This window comes from Camelus dromedarius, chromosome 2, assembly GCF_036321535.1.
Source record: "Camelus dromedarius isolate mCamDro1 chromosome 2, mCamDro1.pat, whole genome shotgun sequence".
NCBI classification, from domain to species: domain Eukaryota; kingdom Metazoa; phylum Chordata; class Mammalia; order Artiodactyla; family Camelidae; genus Camelus; species Camelus dromedarius.
The window spans coordinates 62,779,805-62,798,536 of record NC_087437.1 but is presented as its reverse complement, the minus strand read 5'-3'; the positions used below and the strand labels follow the sequence as shown (position 1 = coordinate 62,798,536).

At 48.4% G+C, this 18,732-nt stretch overlaps 1 protein-coding gene across 12 annotated transcripts in view; it reads left to right on the top strand.

Annotated features, from left to right (window-relative positions):
• KALRN (kalirin RhoGEF kinase) overlaps positions 1-18,732 on the top strand; it is a 608,090-nt gene that overhangs the window by 476,366 nt on the left and 112,992 nt on the right. For all 12 annotated transcript variants that reach the window (XM_064494426.1, XM_064494420.1, XM_064494419.1 and 9 more), the window contains exon 34: positions 7,788-8,034. In XM_064494426.1, the coding sequence (XP_064350496.1) occupies positions 7,788-8,034 (247 nt within the window). The remainder of the gene's footprint in view (positions 1-7,787; positions 8,035-18,732) is intronic.

The following is an 18,732-nucleotide window of genomic DNA, read 5'->3' as shown; positions in this document are numbered from 1 at the left end:
CCCCTGCCCTCCGTCTCAGCAACGTGGGGACAACTAAACCACACAGCAACTCGGCTGTGTCAGCAGCAGCCCCAGATAAAGCAAAGCGTCAGCTTCAGGCTCCTCTGGACCTGACGGCCCTGTGGGCTACCAAGGTACAACCTGCAGACGGCCCAGCGCTCACAGCAGCACACCCCAGTGCCCAGACATGGCGTCACACCTCCGCCTCAGAAGTCCACTTCCAGAGAAAGCCGGAGCCCTGAACTCCTGTGGAGAAGCCTGGTGTCAGGAGAGCTCTTCTGGGTTTCACAGGAGCGCAGGGACAGAGGTTTATAGGGACGGGTTTTGAAGCCTCCACTCAGACATCAGCAGTGACTCTCACTTTTCCCGAAGCACGCGTGGTGGTCCTGGGGCAACGCTGGGAACTGTCCAGCCATCTACCAGCCCTTCTTTCCCTGAAAGTATGATGCCTCCTGGGAATGTTCGCATTTTCCCCCTTTACGTTGTTGACCTGTCTTACAGGTGGTTAGTGTGGATGGTTTTGTTCCTTTCATTATAAAATAAACTAACTCCTGGGTAGGGAATATTGGGCAACACTGGAAATTAGAAAGGAGGGGGGAGATCACCCAGAGTTCTCCACCCAACAAGGCCAATCTTAACATTCTGATGACATTCCTTCCTGTTAGTTTCCTGTGAACAGAGTTGTCAAGTTGTTCATGTTCTTCTCATAGTTACATAAGCAACCTTACATCCTGCCCTGTTTTTTTCTTTTTCACATTGTATGTGAAAGCAATGTGTAAGCTATTACAAAGCTTTATAAATACCTAAGGGCTGCTTAATTAAACATTCACTTAGCAGAGGTATCACAATTACTTAACCCTTCCCTTCCTGTTAGATTTTTATATTCTCGTTTTAGGGCTTTTCAATGTTGTGGCTATTAAGTTTTTCTCATTAAAAAATGCTCTTGTGAACATCTTGCTTAAAGCCATGTGTGCACAGCTGCACATCACCTGTAGGCTGCTTTTCATCTTTTTGCCTAGAAAGGAGTCATAAACATACTCCACTTGGAGGAGGTTTGTGGTCAGGGGATTAGTAAATAAAATGAAAATAATCTCTGATGGTGGGGTTCCAGGCTCTGGCAGCAGATGCAGGGGTTGCTGAGGGAGAGAAGGACAGCTGTGCACAGGAGTTGGCAATGACCTTTGAACTGTGCCACACAGACTCCCTCCAACTGCACATTCTGCTGAGCAGGCTCTGGCCTCGCGTGCTGCCGTTCACAGGTGATGTTCACAGAACTCTCTCTGGGTCTCGCACTGCCTAAGCGTCACGGAAGAATTAGGCAGAGGGAGCTGGAGAGCAGCAGCTGGGAGAGGAGGAGGTCTGACTTATCTGATGGGCGCCTCCCAGCACAAGTCCCTGTGTGTCAGCATCAGATCCAAGCGCTTGGCAAAGCAGCGTCAGAAACTGAAGTTCACAGTTATCAGTGGGGTTGGATGGCAGACACTGTGGGCAGTTAGACTCATGGAAAGGAGAGCATCTTCAGATGCAAGGTCCATGGAAAGCAATGCAGAATGAAAAGGCAGGAGTAAATCCTCTTTTTCCATTAAGGGATCTGGGGTCCCACCATCCCCTTGTGTTTAACAGGAGAAGCATGTGCTGACTTGGGGAACCTTTAAAGGCATCTGTGCCACCTTTCCTAAGACAGCTAGGGACAGTTCTTCTAGTTGGCCAGGGTAAGGGCAAGACTCCATTAAGATTTTTTAAAGGAAAAAATTAATTTACATAATAATTCATTAATAATTACATAATTCATTACATAATTATTACATAATAATTTACATGCCTATACACATCTGGTACAATCTATTCCCAGACAAATGTACCATCCAAATTGATTTCTTTTTTCCATTTCTTCTCTACTCCTAACTTTCCCCTCAAATTTAAGTCATAATAATTAATCAATACCTCTGGAATTTATTTCTAAGCAAACATTTAGAGAGCTAACTCTGCTCAAGGCAGTGTCCTAACTGCTTTAAAAATATTTAAAAGTATTATCTCACTTAACACTTTTAAAGTATAATCTCATTTAATCTTCATAGCAACTTATGACATAGTGATTATACCCATTCAACAGATGAGCAAACTGAGACCAAGAGGTTAAATAACTTGCCCCTGGTCACACAGCTGGTGAGGGGCTCCTGAGCCCCTGCCCTTACCGCTAGGCTGGGCTGCCTCTGGAGACTCAGGTTAACAGAGCACACAGAAGGTGAGGCCCTGAAATGATAGCAGGGGAACACTGGGTAGGTTTAGTCCTACCTTTCTGATTGTCACTGGAAACCCTGCAGAGAATTTAATCATGTTCTTTTTCTGTAACATGGAGGGCAGCTCACAGGGGTAAATAGCTCACACTGTTTATTCAAGAAAGAGGTTCAGTTAATCTCCAAATAGGAACCAAACGAAAATGGACGTAAATGAAAGCAATAGTTTCTGGCAAATATGAGCAGAGCCAAGGCTGGTTATGAAGCCTCCTCTGGTGAATAGCGGCGCACGCTGGAAAGAAGGCCACTCAGCCGCTGCCGAGAGGCAGCAGGAAAGTGAGGGTGTGAGGCACTCCATGTGCCTTCTGGGAAGCATCGCAGGGGGTGGAGGATGAAGTCCACCCTGGATTGGGCAAGAGGGGAACCGGCGCCACCAAGAAAGGCCAGCCCCAGAAAGGAGACTAGGAAAGGAAGGGAAAGAGTCTGATCTGACTCAGCAGCGGGCGATGGGAGGAGATCCAGGTGGCCGTTAGCATCACAGAGGTGTAGCTGGCCTTGGGCTGAGTCGGAGACTCACACAGCGGCCAGACTGGCAGAGTAGGGGTCACTGCAAAGGGAGAAAGGTGAAAGGTCACAGAAACTGGGGTACAAGGTCAGAGAAGACTCAGCACACCTGACTTTAGGCTGAGTCTCTGCTGTCGGCTCAAGGCTCCCAACATTTCTCTAGTAGGAATAAGTTTGGTCTTAGAATCCGGAGGAAGATCGAACTGATAGTTTGGAAGTTAAGCATCTATCACAGATAGTTTAAAAATACACAGTTAAACTATGATGTGACCTCAGAGTTTTGAACGGGGCGTGATAGCTCTTCCTGGTGCCTGTCAAATCACCTCTGACCTCTGTGGTGGTGAGAGATGGGCAGAAGGGCACCCAGCAAGGGGGAACATCAAGAGAGTAACCAACGGGCTAATAGAAGAGACCCAAACATACATCATGAAAAGGCCAAAAAATAGCTCAGGGGAGGAGGTCGTCTTAGAGAAATCAGGGACCCTGCTAAGAGAGAGAAAAGTCAAGCTTTCACATTTCTGTCAGTAAAAAGGATCTGCATGGCACGGCCTGCGTGTCCCTTGAGAAGAAGTTAGATCATAGCTTTGACTTCTTTGAGAACTAGCATAACTCAGCTCAGTGGAGAGCAGGACATCTGAAGTGCCTGCTGGGAAAGTCAGCCAGCTGCCCGACGTCCCATCTGTGTGGGGTGACTTCAGAGGGAAGCCTGCAGTGAAAGAGGGTGGGGCCGAGACAACACGGTATTGAGGGGCCGACAGCGGGCAGCTGGCGGCAGGGGAAGAGCAGGCACTCGCAGGAGGCAGAGGGACCAGGGTACCAAGGAAATGCTGAAAGCAAGCAAAGTTGGGGGGAAGGTGTAGCTCAAGCCGTAGAGCACATGCTTAGCAGGCATGAGGTCCTGGATTCAATCCCCAGTACCTCCTCAAAAAATAACTAAACCTGATTACTTCCCCCACCCCCTGCCAAAATAATTAAATAATATGATAATAAATAAAGTATTTTAAAAAAAGGAAGTAAGCAAGGTTTAGAACCATGAAATGGGAAGATGGTCTGGGGGAGGGGAGGAGTACTCAGGAGGAAGCAGCTCTTCAAGGACAATTAAAAATTGACAATGAAGAATAAAGTCATCTTTACAGTAAGTCAGTATGTGGGAGATGTAGCCATTGAGAGACAGTGATAGAGTGTAAGACAGAGGGGCCGTGACTGGCCCTAGCCGGGGAGGGGTCAGGTGGCCAAAGACAAGCCCAGTAGGGAGGCAAGGACGGCAAATGGGCAGTGGTTTTCCAGCTCAGTCGGTGTCTCCATGGTTAATTAGTCAAGCAGGGGACCACTGAGAGACAGCGTTGTGTGTGTGGCTTTGTGCTGGGAAAGCACACAGGGGTCAGCTCTGACGAGGAAGTGCTGAAAATGAAGCCAGACGTGAAACATGACCTGCAGGCCCAAAGGGAAAATTAGACAATGACTATGCCAAGAAATACAAAATAAAAATCTAAAGATTTGCAAAGGAGGATATTCAAACTTCTTAATGTTTTTAAATGGCTGTGGAGGAGGAAAGAATTAGGTGAAAACGAGAGATGTTGTCTCCAGCGTTTTCTACAGCAGGCTGTCGGGTGAACCCATTTAAGTTCCCGGGACCTAGGATTTAGCTCAGGGAGAGAAGTGGCAAAGGATCGGAGTGTGGCGGTGAGAAGCCGTGGGGGTGCGGACGCACCTGCGGTTCCTTTGGAAATGGGAGGAGAAGAGAAAATCACAGCCCTGGGGCTCAGGGACACACACCCCAGAACCGGTCAGAAAGAAGAAGGACACACGCGTACTTTTCTATGAAACTGATAATTTAGTATTTGTGAGGGAATGTGGGTTTTACTGGTTCATGAGGGTCACACTCTAATTAACGTTCAGCAGGTGTGTGGCTCATCCCAGTCCTGCACGAAGCGCGAAGCGTGAATGAATGCTTGTAAGGACTGCAGGTAAAAGCCTGAAGTGCGCTAAGCCTCCTCAGAGGTCTGTTGGCCCCTCTACCCTCAACCCCTCCCCCTGCTGGCAGGGGCTCTTCGAACGTCCCAGTACTGATTCCATGTGTGTTCTCTGAAGCAGTTTCTCAAGTGCGAACCCCAAGTCCCCGTGTGCCCTGAAACTTCCCTGTTGCTCTGGGGAGAGGATGAGGAGGGACTGTTTCAGGGGCAGCCATCCTGACCACTGACTCATGCGTTTCTCCTCACCCCCTCAACGGACACCCTTTGGAGTTCCCTCATGACCATGGGGTGGGCACCCCAGGCGGTACATCTCTTGGACCAAGCCATTGAGGTGCAGGGAGCCAGGATATGCATCCTGGGTTTGACTTATAATCGGTTTTGGCTGGATCTAGAGCTTGAGCACTGCAGAAGTGCCTGTCCATCATCTCCCTCCCACTTCCTCTTGGGCCCTGGACCCAGCAGCCTGCAGGAGGCAAACAGCACCACCTAGTGGTGTTTCCAGGCTTCTCTCCAGGAACTGGATCTTGAATTGTAGAAACACACTGCCTGGTTCTTTATCCTCTCCTGCCCCCACCTCAGCCCACCATGGAAGAATCTGAGGACCTGAGGTTGGCACCGAGGAGAACTCCACAGAGGCATAGAAGCCCAGTGACAGAACTTCTCAGACTTAAGGAAATTTCGTGGTCATGTAGCCCAGCATTCTCAGATGGTCCATTAGTGGAAAGTGGAATCGATTTAGTAGGATGCCACCAGCCATTGAGAAAAAAATATATAGTGTCAGAGTGAAATCTGTGTTTCAGTGATACAGCTGTTCATATGTGGTGTAGACTGGTCATGATGTAAATTGCAATCCACAAAGTCTAAGAGACTGGATATAGGGCAAGCAAACCCTTAGAGGTCCAGGAGCTCAGGCCACTGATGTCTTCTTCTCCCCACCTGCCTCCCATCCCCTCCAACCATAAACACTCCTGAAAATATGCCTATAATTTGCCCCATGGGTGTGATTTATGGTGTGGTTTGTGGGATTTGTAGTTGAGGTCTGGGTTCAAGTCCAGCTGGGTGACTGTGGGAAACCAGCCAGCTAGCATTTCTCCTGCAGTATCCCAGAGACCCCCCTTCTCAGAATTGTGAGTTTCAGGGGGAAGGGACACTCCTTATTTAAAGTATGCATGTCTGGACCCTAACCCCAGCCTTCTGACTCATAATCTGTGATGGGGGGTTGGAGCAAGGAGGGGACCAGCTAGGGAATCTGCATTTTCAGTAACCTCCCTAGGTGATTTTTATGCACACTCAAGGTTCCAACCCCTGATCTTCACATTTCTGAGACTTTTATTTCTTGACCTATGAGATGGAGACGTTAATAACGCCTGGTTATTATGATGATGGAATGGATAATTTATGTGAAGGTGTTTTACGCACTGTAAAACCACTCTTCAGACCTGAGGCATTACCACCCCACAGCATCCTTCTCTAAATGACACTTTAGGGAAGATAGCACCAGGAGAGTCGGGGAGTGGGGTCTGCGTATTTAAAGGAACCAACAACATTAGTGGAAAAAATGAACCAAAAACATGTTGATTTCTTCTGTCTCCTCCCATCTCCCACCTTCTGTCCTACAGTTTCTCTCCTTGATCTAACCCTGACGGCAGTACCACGCCCATCCATGGAAATGTGTTTAGAGGGGGCTTCCTGCTCTGTGGTTGGAGATTATGCACTCTGCAACCATCAGTCTGGCGCATCATGTTAACCTTTTGAAGCCCACTGTGACATTCAATTTCCTTTAATAGAAAATTGTCACAGTCCTGAATGCGGAGCTCTTGGTCCTGGTGGGACCGTTGATCCCCTCCTCACTGTGATGTTCGCTGCGTTTAGACGCCTCCCAGAATGTGTGTGGAATAGCTAACAGCGTATCTGAACTAGTGCATTAACCTGAAGGCTTAAATCAGAGATGTGCAGATTGGAGGCGAGTTTCCTGGAGGTGGGAGGGGGCTTTCCCCTTGAACCTTAGAGAACAGGCTGCTTGGGGGGCCCCCTTTCCTTCCCTTCCCTCCTTCTCACGCTCTCCCTAAGGGCAGCAGCTCTTCCAAGAGGGAGGCTTTGTGCTCAGTTCTAGAAGGCAAATGAATACTTAATGGTTTCTCACGGTGAGGGTGAGAGTCTCAGTGTTCAGCTCGTAGAGGGTGTTTCTATCCTGGGGTCTCTCTGCCCAGTTTTATTGGTTCTGCCCCAGGCTCGGTGCCAGGCCCTGAGGGAGAACAGGGTGGAGCACTGAGGACAGCGCCTAAGAAGGATGTGCCCCTTCTCCCCTTCCCAGTTTCCCATCCTCTCTCCTGGTCCCCAGTGGCTGAGCTGGCATAAAACAGTTCTATTCCCCTTCCAGATAAACCGTGTTCTGCTTCTGCCTTTGAGTTGAGGGCTCATTCTTTTGTATGTCACTGGTGCCTCCGTTTTATGCTAATGGTCCAGCTAGTGGTGGGGATGGGGAAGGTGGCAGGGGTGAAAGGGAAAGGATGCCATCTCTTCCATTATTCCCAACACCAGCTAGAATCCAGTGAGGGTGAGTAGAAATGAGGCCAAGAAGGGGTGGAAGTGCAGGTCGGCAGGGGCACGGGGCGGAGCCCTTGTAAGAAATCAAGGGACACACTGGGGAAGGGGTTGGAGGACACAATTAGCTGGAAGCTTGGTAAAGGAAAAAGGGAAAAAACTCCAACCAAATAAAAAGGAATTAGAAGCAAAGACTGGTTCTGGGCAGTCTCCAGACTGTTGCTGCAGCTGGAACAGCTGAATGATTGAATGGTGCTATGTTAATTTCTGTTTTTTTTTTTTTCTTATTCTCTTTCCAATTCCCAACCCCCTTTTCCATCTTCTGCCTTGTTGGCACCCTGAACCCCACCTTTTCTCTTTTCCTTCCTTGTCTCCTCTGCTCTCATGCACTCTCCCTCCTTCCCCTCTTGCCCACCTGCATCCTTCCTCTCTGCCCCCATGTCTTACTCTCCCCCACCCCACCCCCAAGCTCTCAGGTGGCTGTGAGTTGACCGTGGTCCTCCAGGACTTCAACGCAGGCCACAGCAGCGAGCTGAGCATCCAGGTGGGACAGACGGTTGAGCTGCTGGAGCGGCCGAGTGAGCGGCCGGGCTGGTGTCTGGTCCGCACCACGGAACGGAGCCCCCCCCAGGAGGGCCTGGTCCCCAGCAGCGCCCTGTGCATCTCCCACTCCCGAAGCAGCGTGGAGATGGATTGCTTCTTCCCCTTGGTGAAAGGTAGGGAGAGTGGAGGGAGAGGGGTGTGGCCCGGAGGCTGCGGCGGGTGCTGGCCCTTGCTAACTGAAGAGCATCATGATTCTCAGCTGTCTCAGGAACCTTTTTGACCTTGTGGGATCTCTGGGACCTACCCGTGAGGAGCGTGGTTGGGAGCTGAAAGGGAAAGAGCTGTGGAATCGCCGTGTGACTTTGGAAAAGTCAGTTCACCTTTCTGAGTCAGTTTCATCTTAAAAATGAAGGTTGACTTAGATGACCCCTAAGAGCTCTTCTGAGTCTCCCACTGTATCGCCCAACCTCCAGAAGAGTCCTCTTCCACCCGTGGCCAAAAGCCGCGACTCCTCCTTTCTCACTGACCCCACCCCCTCCACAGCTACTGCAGGCTCCCTGGCCCCCTCACCCCACCTGGATGCTCACACTTCACAGAGGACTGAGCAAACCCCAGGGGAACACAGAGCACAACCAAGTCAGGTGTGACCGTCCCCTCAGCCCTGCAGGGGTCTGAGACACTCATTTGTGTATCTTTGTGGACAAATTATTGGAGCCTTGGCTTCTGTTTTATATAAGCTCTGTGTTCCCTCCACATGGCTGTTTATTCACTTTTCTCACACCGGGAGACTGAACCACAGAAAACAGTGATTCTCCAGGGTGAGGGGGGTGGTTTTGGACTGACAGCATCCCCAGGAAACTTTGAGGAATGCAAATTCTCAGACCACACTCCTGACCTACCAGGCCAGAAACACTGGGGTGGGGCCAGCAGTTTGCATCTTAACAAGCCTCCAGGGGACTCCAGTGCACACTGAAGTATGACAGCCACTGACTCAGAAGTCCAGGCTGGCTGGAGCCTTGAAGTCACTCATTTTACACTGAGGAAACTGAGGCCCAGAGAGCGGCAGACACAGAGTTCTCTTAGTTCTGAGCTTCTTTTGGTAACTACATCAGAGTTTCCATGCAGACCTGTGCCGGGTATTTATGGAATGGCAAGAGGGAGGGACCTGATTCCGTCGGGAGGCAGGGATAAGAGTTGCCATGGAGACCTGTTGCTACTAGGGACTAATTGTGAAATGTTTTCGTTTCTGGAATTCCATGTTTCATCTCCAAAGCCTAACTTCCTCCTTCCCTCCACGAGGTGGCGCTAGCAAGCTGCATTATTGGTGCTGCCCTGCTCTTCCATGGGCCTTGGGGCTTTTTTCACCTGGAGAATAGCAACTAAAACCTGATTCTCCATCCTCCACACACACAGCCACACTCTGTGCTCCCCCTCACCCAGCCCCCTTTTCTCTGAAGACTACGGAAGAATTGTGTCAGGAAGTTGTGTGGAATTTGAAATTGCAGGTGCAGCCCCTCGGCCCTTTGAAGTAGCCACCAGAGAAGCTCGTGGTGCCAGGGAAGGGAAAAGCAGAGGAACTGGGGTGTATGGTTGTCTGAAGTCTCACCAAGGGGGAAACTGGGGCACAGAGAGGTTAGACTTGTGTGGGTGAAATGAGATAAAATATACAAAACACTTAGAACATTGCCTGGCAGGGGGAAGGTACAGCTCAGTGGTAGAGCACATGCTTAGCATGCACGAGGCCCTGGGTTCAATCCGTAGTACCTCCTCTAAAAATAAATAAACCTAATTAGAACAAAAAAACAACAACAGCTCCTGGCACTCAGCACATCTTAAAAAAAAAAAAAAAAAAAAAAAAAAAAAGCTCCTGGCACTCAGCACATCTTAGTTGTCATAAGTTACAGTTATTGTATCACTTATCATAGATTATTCAGTGACATAACTATAGACTCCCACGAGTCCAGTCTAGAGACAAAACCCCATCTCCAGAGACAAAACCAAGGACAGCAATTTATTTTCTGGGAAAGGCTAACTGGTCATACACCTCCAAGTGTGGGGAAGTCCATCAGTAAGGACTTTTGCATCAAGGGAAGACCTGAAATTTCTTGCCCCAGGCTTGGCCTCCCTAATCTCTGGCTGGGTGCATCCCCTCCCTGTCCTGGCTCAGCCACCCCTATGTGTACATAATATGTGTGGCAGTAGCAAACCCACAACCAAGATGCAGAGTCAGAGTGGTCTGTGATCCAGAGGTGGGAGATGGAGGCACTCAGGGTAAGAACTCCAGTGGGAGGGAGCTGAGGACGATGGATGCAAAATAGAGGCAGGAGAGAAAGCAGGGAGGGTGTCACAGAACTTTCCAGCTAACCTTGCCGCCATCGTGGCTTCTTACAGGCACCACCTCCAGTCCCCCCCCCCCCCATTTCCTTGGCTCTTCCTGTTTGCAGGCTGTTTGCTCTCTCCAAGCCTAGGCTGATTAAGCTGGGCCTTATAATGGCAACCTCCGAGCTCTTTCTGCCCTCTCATCTCTTTGGGCTCAGGACATACAGGTGCCCGACTCCCAGCAGTCAGGCTTAAGTCTCTGTTCTCCGTGGAGCATCCTTATGGCCCCAACAAGGCCTCATCTGGAAGAATGTGCCCCAACTTGGAAAATCCCCTCCCTCTCTCTGTCTGGAGTGCTGGCCTCTTAGCAGAAATTCCTTAAGCTGTTCCCCCTCCCATCCAGCTGGCAGCCGCTGGCCACCTGGCCTGCTCTTCTGTCAGGGTGATTTGTCTCTGGCGGGAGCTCCACCTTCTAAGTTATTCCCAACGGGACTGAGAATTCCTAAACGTTCTTCTGGGGGTTGTGGGAGAGGATAAGTCTTACTGGAAGTCAGAATCCAGTTCTTTTTCCATCCTTAGAAGGCAGCTGGTCCTCTTAACCTTCGAGAGACCATCAGGCCAGTGCTCCTCCGGGCTGTGAGAAGCAGGGAAGTTTCTGTATGATGTGCTGAATTCCATGTGAGTGCTCAGGCCACGACTGCCACCCCCAGAAACAGAGGCCCAGAACCCCAAATGTCAGCACCGAAGGGGGAGGGTAGAGAACCACTCTACCAGGGTTCTCAACCCCACTGCCTAGAATCATCTGGAAGTGTTACCAAATGACAAGGCCCAGACCCCACCTGGAATGTGAGGAATCGGAATTTCCCGAGTGGGCCCGAGGGCCCAGGTGTTTTAAATGCTCCTCAGGTGAATCCCAGGGACGGCAGAGCTGAGAACCACTGCACTAGGCAGTTTCCTCTCTTACAGGGGCCCCTTTGGGCCCAGGAAAGCAAGGTGACTTCCCCAGAGCCCTGGGGAGAGTTGGTGGCAGAGCTGGAGAGGACTTGGGGCTCCCGCCTCCTCGACCCACAGCTCTGCAGGCCGCCTGCTCCTGGGCTTCCGGGAGGCGTGGGACCGGTCTCCGGGCTCTCCCTCCTGGGCCTTTCATCCTGTGGGTGCTTTACTCACTAGAAAGAGCCTGGTGTCCCTGGCTGGAGCAGAATGGCTCTGAGCAGCATGCTGGATAGCAGGCTGAATGGGGTCCAGCTCTGATAGGGGCCAACCAACCCTGGGAGCTGGTCCAGCCGGTCCCACAGATTTGCTGAAGGATGGGAACTCCCTGCACTTTCTGCTTCCAGGAGCCAAAATGTGCCTTTCCTATCTCCTCTGCTATCAAATCCAGACACTTAAAGTCTCCTCCTGCCTACTGACTCCAGAGAGTTCACTACAGGTCTCTCTCTCTTTTTAGTAATTCTGCATTAGGAGTAACCAATCAGCAATGGAACCCTCAGGTTTTTAGTTTACTCCGTGGCATCAAACATGAGGCTTTACCATGGGAAGCTGGAAAAAAAAAATAGTTGAAGGATGAATATTCCCAAAACATAGGCTTTCAGGTATGAAGTGACATGTTAAAACTACAGCTTGCTGGTCTCCACTCCTACTCCATCTGTGGTGGACCACATCTGTAATTGGCCAGCTGTGAGGTAGCCACTTTGAAATTCAGAACTCACTCCCTCGAAGAACAAAATTATACATGGAAGTGTAATGAATGAGTTAGGAATAGGTTTCCACGCCAGCCTACAAAATTTTATTTAAGAGTAATGTAACTGAATGGTATGTTTGCAATGAAGAATAGTGGCAAGGTTGTTCTTTAAAATCACTGTTGGATAAGGATAACTAAAACCAAAAAATAATGCATTTGAATGAGAACTGTAATTAAGTTGAGTGCTAATACTTCTTGAAGAAAAATGCATTTTAAGATAGATGAAGATGTATTTGTAGAGACTCTGAAAGTAGTTCCTAGTCATTTTTCAAAATTATCAAAGGTTAGAATTAAAACTTTCTCTTTTTATAACCGAATAAAATTGGTCCTTGATTAGATTCATTTCACTTCATAACATTGAATTTTATGGGTTCTTGGAATCTTAGAATTGAAAAGCATCTCGAAAGTCTTGTGGTTCACTCTCTCCCCTAATATAGGGACCCTCTTCTAAAATGTCTCTTTTGGGTGACCAGCCAAGCAACACTTGAGCACTCCCAGGGATGGGGAGCTATTACTTTTAGAGGATGCCTGTTGCATTTTAGTACAATTCTGATGGTTAGAAAATTCCTCTTATTTAGTCCTGAAATTCCAATACTTCCTGCTCATCCCTCCTCCTGTTCTCCCCTCCTCAGTCCCCCACTTGAAACCCACCAGTCCTGATTCTCATTCTCCATCTCCTTCTGATCTTTATCAAGAGCAAAGTAACTCGATTTGCATCTAAAATGATAGATCCTTCTTTCCTAAAGGACAATTTAATAAGAGCCCAGCAATTCCTCCATACAGCTTCATTAAATCCTTAGAGCAGAACAAAACATTTTGGATTGAATTCAACAATCCTGCCTTGTTTCAGGTGATTGTTCAGATGTGTGGTTTTAAAGTCGTCCTTGAATTTAGGAAGTTCCAGGCTTAACCCTGTACATTGGTGCCTGGCCTCTCACGCACACACCTCTGATCTTGTCCCCTTTTCTCTGGGCTCAGGGCGTAGTGGTAACTGCCTTCCACTCTGAGGCTCTCCACAGGCCGCTCTCTTTCCCTGGTTATTCCCTATAGTTTTTCATTATGTTGCTTGTTCTAAAATAGCACCTTTATTACCTTTCATCCGTATCTTCCTGATTTACCTCTAGGATCCCTCCCAGTTCTAAAAATGTGTGCTTTTTTTTTCTCTCTATCCAAATCAGGCAAGTACCCTTAGTAACCTAAAGTGATAAACCTGAGTGTCTGATATTTAATCCATCCAAGCATAGCATAAACATCTTCACTTTGAAGTCCAATTTATTAGGTTGAACCACATGAATTACCATTTTTGTAGTCAAAAATGGCTGAATACCAGCAATTTTAAATGATTAAACCTAAGGAGTTACAATCAGTCTATCTTTTCCTTGGAAGTGTACTTGCTAATCTTTGAGAAACCAGGGGAGGGTTTGGTACTCAGGAAGTCATATGGGCCGGGAAGAGGATGGGGTTTGGCACAAGTAGAAAAATCACTTTGTCTTAAGTTTCTGCATCTCTGAGGGAAGCTGATAAAAATCTCTCTCTCTCAGAGTTACTGGGAGGCTCAGAGGCAACACTGTTAAGTGAAAGTGTTTTTAAACTGTGAAGTTGGTCTTTTTGTTATGTGCACAGGCTAATGGTTGAGAATAAGACAAAAGTGACCCTGCTATGCATGAGGCCACACGATGAGATGGTGAGAGGCGTGGAGTAACTAAGAGTCTTGGGGTGGAAGGCCTGGGTGTGAATCCCAGCCCAACCACTGACTAGTTGATAACCTTGGACAAGATGCTTAAAATCTATAAAATGAGCAATAGTGCTGACGTCCCTTGGGTTTGACTTCTGGTCTGCGTGTACCGCACTAGAGACAGTCAGTTACTGTTAATTTCCCCGCCTGCCCTTTGTCCCAGCTCTGATACCTCTATAGGGATGAGCCTGAATCCTCTCCAGTGCTGCTCAAGGGGTCAAGGTTCTGTTTCTAGTTTCATCCATAGATTTTGCAAAGGCCTGACATTGTCCCTAGTCTGCGCTCTCCCCATTCCCTCAGCTCCTGTTCCTGGCCTACCCCAGGTCCTCTCTGCAGTCTTCCAGGAGTAGGTCCATCCGGCTCTGTGACTTCCCAAGATATGATGGTTTCCTCCTCTCTTCTTTCTTTTGCCTTCTACCCAGAGGGTGGAAATAATATATGATTTATTTGAGCTGAAAATTCAAGTTTTTCCCTGGCTTGTACCTCTCAGTGCCCTTTCAGTGATTAACTCTGCTCATGGAAGGTGGGTAACATTCGGACCCCACCACAGAGATGGGCTGACCTATGTGATGGAGGACTATGCTGAGATATTGAGTGCTTAGGTGGGCATAAATGTGTCCTTCCTCAATTCAAAGAAGAGAAGGACAAAGGGGAATTTTGTGAAAATGGCCTTATTTTATTCTTAACTGAAATTTTTCCACTTACCTGTCTGTGTTAGGATCGGCCAGAAATGGCTCAATAGTTACTAAGTTACTGACCAACAAACAGTCTGGGAGTCCTCCCAGGATACAGTTTCAGGAAGAGGGAGATGTAGATGCCATCCAGTCCACACTCTTCCCTTTTATTTATTTATTTTTTCCTTTTAAGACCAAGGGAGCAGCAAAGACAGTTAGAAATTGCCCCAAGCCTGCTTTGTTCTGGGTGTGATCTCCTGCCTGTGACTGGCTCCTATCCATCTGATATTACTTAGGATATCAAAGGGCTCAGAAGTGAAACCTCAAATAGGAACATGTCAGGCCAGTGTGGTGCTGCCTCCAAGGAGAACTGAAGCAGGAAGAAACGAGCTGTCAAGAGAAAGAACTGATCTCTCTGGGACCCTCCCCAGAGAGCCTGCCCTCCTTTTTGTAGCCAGCCTGCTGACACCTGGCTTATGCCAGATGCCTGTTTCAGCAGCATGTTCTTGTGCATCCTGGTGTAACTCTGTGACTCCCACATGAGGATGGTGCCTCTTATCATCCAGAGAGGAGAGAGGGTGAAGCTTGAAGAGCGTCTTTGCTCCTCAGAGCCTATGAGCCAGCTCAGAGCTGATGGAGCTGAGCTCAAATTTGAGCCTCGGATTCAGTCCCAGAGAGGACAGGCTGCCCTGATTGTGCTTGCTGAGGAGAAGCTGGAGATGGATGATGGAGAGGGGGTCATCCCAGAAAACAGAGCGTTCCCTACAGAGAAGATGATGTGAGTCTCTTAGTCGAGCTAGCTAAGCCGAAACCACTTTCCCCCTCCAAAAGCTGGGGACCTAGAAATGACATGCATTGAATGTGCTTGGGAAGCAGAGGTGGAGCAGTAGTGGTCCAAGGGCTGGGGATGCGCCCACCCTGTCTGCTCAGGGAGGGTCAGAGGTGAGAGTATCTTGAAGGTGTTGAGGAGCAGCCGTTGCTTCGGCCCAAGGTGCTTTAAGCAACGGGGTTGTGATGCTACTTGGCCAAACACAGTGGTCAGGAACCCCCTCGCCTCAGTGCCCTCCTCTGTGTCCCTTGAACCTTGAAAACAACTCCCCCTCCTCCAGGACCCCTGTAGGATTGAAACTGCAGTCAGAAGCCCTGTGTTCCTTCTGGAGGCTTTAGGGAAGAGGCTGCTCCCTCACCTTTTCCATCTTCCCAAGGCCACCTGCATTCTTTGGCTTGCAGTGCCTTCCTCCATCTTCAAAGCCAGCAATGTGGTACCTCTCTGATCCCTCTTCCAAAGTCACATCTCCCTCTGACCACAGCAGGAAAGGTTCTCTGCTCCTAAGGACTCATGGGATTACATTGTGCTCACCTGGATGATCCAGGATACCCTCCCCATTGCAGGGTCCTTAACTTAATCACATCTGCAAAGTCCCTTCCGCCGTGTAAGGTAACATATTTGCAGTTTCTGGGGATTAGGGTGTGGACATCTGTGGGGAGGGCTCATACTTCCTACCACATGCTGCCACCTCCTGGCCTTCCTGCCTCACGGAGCTCTTCCCCAGTTGAGCCACGCACTCTCCCACCTAGCACTCAAACCTTGTGTTCCCTCTGCTGGAACATTCTGGATACCCCAGGTCCTCTTATACCTGGACAGCGTGCCACCACACTTCCTCCATGTCTCTGCTTGAATGTTATCTAACTAGAGAGGTCTCCCCTCACTCCCACCCTCTACCATCACACTGTAAACCCACGTCCCTGTTTTACTCTCCCTCATTGCAATTATGTCACTACCTGACATATTTATCAATGTTTATTGTCTCTTCCTCCCACTGCCCCCGAGATTCCCCCTACAAGTGCAGGGATTTTGTCTATTTTGTTCATTACTCTATCCCTGGTGTCTAGAGCAGCGACTGGCATGTAAGAAGTTCTCAGTAAATATTTACAGGAAGGGAGGGAGGGAGGGAGCAGGGGGAGGGAAGAAGGACCAAGTATCAAGGACCCCTAAGAGAGTTTATGTGTGAAGGACCAGGCTCCGTGTGTCCTCCATTCCTGAAGAATCGTAGAGGAAACTGGTGAAAGCTTTAGCAGGAGGGAATGGGAACGAGAAACAATGTTCCAATGCTAGGAGTTCTGACTGAGAGAGTCTTTGAAATCCTGCTTCCTGGGAAGTCTTCTCTGGGGACACAAGGGCTAAGCACCCCTCATTTATTTGGAATGGTTGAAAATACAGAAATACAAGGATGGGCAGCATCTTCTACATCCCTCCTAGTATTGAAATCTTCTATAAACTGACCTGAGTTACATCAAGGCAAAATCCACTTTGCATTTAAGGTATCAGAAACTGCTTCATCGCACCCCATGAATCTACATGCTGTGACAGCTGCTACTTCTGCCTGTGGGAGGGAAGGTGGCATTGACCGTTAGGATGAAAATACCATCCCTTGTAGTGGACACTTAGCAGTGGAAAGACTTCCCAAATTGGAACTCAGTCAGAGTGATAGACTAGCACTTCTCACTGCCCTACTTTGGGAACGCTTTGACCTACTTAGAAGTGAACGTTTCTGGAAGTAGATAAAACCTGGAGTGGTTTGTTTGTAGCAACTTCAGCTGCAGCTATTTATTGATAAATAGCTTGTCTCCTCCTGAGCTTGGATCTCCAGGAACCCGTCCTGGCTGCCTGCAGCTCCACCTCACTGTCCCCCAGAAGTGCATGTGCACACTGGCTGTTCGGGGGAGACCCCTGGGTCCTTTGTGAAACCCCATGGTCTTCTCACCATCACCTGGACCACCCTCACCTGGGGCTTGGTTCAGACCAGAGGGTGATCGGTGATATTTCCTTCCTGAAAAACAGAGGGTGACTGGCAGGGTGAACTCGGGCTTAACTTTGAGCCTAAGTGAGACAGCCATAAGGAGGCAGACAGGTGTCAGGTGGGCAGGCACAGAGGGACAGAGGGACACGCTTACAGGGCATAGTTGAAAATGGATCGGACGAGCTCAGTGGAGGTTTAGTCCTTGGAGTCTGGGAGCTGTCACTAGGTGGATGGAGGCACCCACAGGGCCAGCAGTGGTACAGTGGTTAGCCCACACTAGACAGGAAAGATGAGAAGAGATTACTGTGCATAATGCTGGCAACCATGCTTTTTCTGTAGACATAACTATAAAATAAAGCAAATTACCCGGGAATGGTTGTTGGACATGGACATGACACAATTTTGAAAGACATATTTGGAGTTCAAATTAAATACAGAAGCAATCTACAATATACCTCCTTTCTTTTTAATTTTAAGTGTTTCTAGTCACTGATAATTGTTATCTCAGTTCCTCATCTTCACATAAAGATGTAACTTCTACTTTATGTCCAGTCCCATTCTGTCCCCAGTTTCTTTTTTCTGCCAAAAAAAAAAAAAAAATTGAACTAGCTGCTTTTCCAGAACTCACCCTGCTTTCCTTTGTCTTTGCTCAGGGAACACGTTTTATTTGATTTATATTTCTCGTATCAGTTTCCCATATAAATTCCCATATACAGGTTAACTTAGTGACTTGCAGGTACTAGATATTCAAAAAACCAATTCTTTTTTTTTTAATTGAGCAATAGTCATTTTACAATGTTGTGTCAAATTCCAGTGTAGAGCACAATTTTTCAGTCATACATGAACATACATACATTCATTGTTGCATTCTTTTTCACCATGAGCTACCACAAGATCTTGTATATAGTTCCCTGTGCTATACAGTATAAACTTGTTTATCTATTCTATGTATACCTGTCAGTATCTACAAATTTCAAACTCCCAGTCTGATCCTTCCCACCCTTCTCCCCCCAAAAAACCAATTCTTTGTTGAATAAATGATCAGTACCTGGCAAGAACCTTAGAGTTTTAAGCCACAGTCACACGTGGAGGCCAGGACAGGAGAATTGGGGGAAAATTATCAACCACTCTGTATCAGCCATCAGGCAGTTCACAGGTCAGAAACCTACACAAGGAAGATGAGCTCAGGAGTGTGTGGTTAGTAACTGGAGAGCATAGCAGGCAGTGGGAGAATGAGTCAAGGGACCGCTGTCAGAGTTGGAGTGAGTGAAAACATCTGTGTCTGTATCTACCACGCGGGAAGTAATCCCCGAGGCTCAAGGCCAGCGGTCCTTGGCCCTGATTTTACACCTGGGTCACGTACAGAACTTTGTGAAAACTCTAGATAGGACTCTGGATCCGAATCTGAGAGTGGCTGCTGAAGCCAGATTCTCTGCTGGAAGGAAAGGCAGGTAAGTGACTGGTTGGGGTGGGGCTGAGAAGGGCAGGCCTGTCCCCCACACTCACCAGAAACCACGCCCACAGCCCTCACGGAGCCTCTCTGGACATGTTCTGTAGGAGGTGTGCGCTGTACCTGTCACTGGAAGAAGGTTCTCACAGGA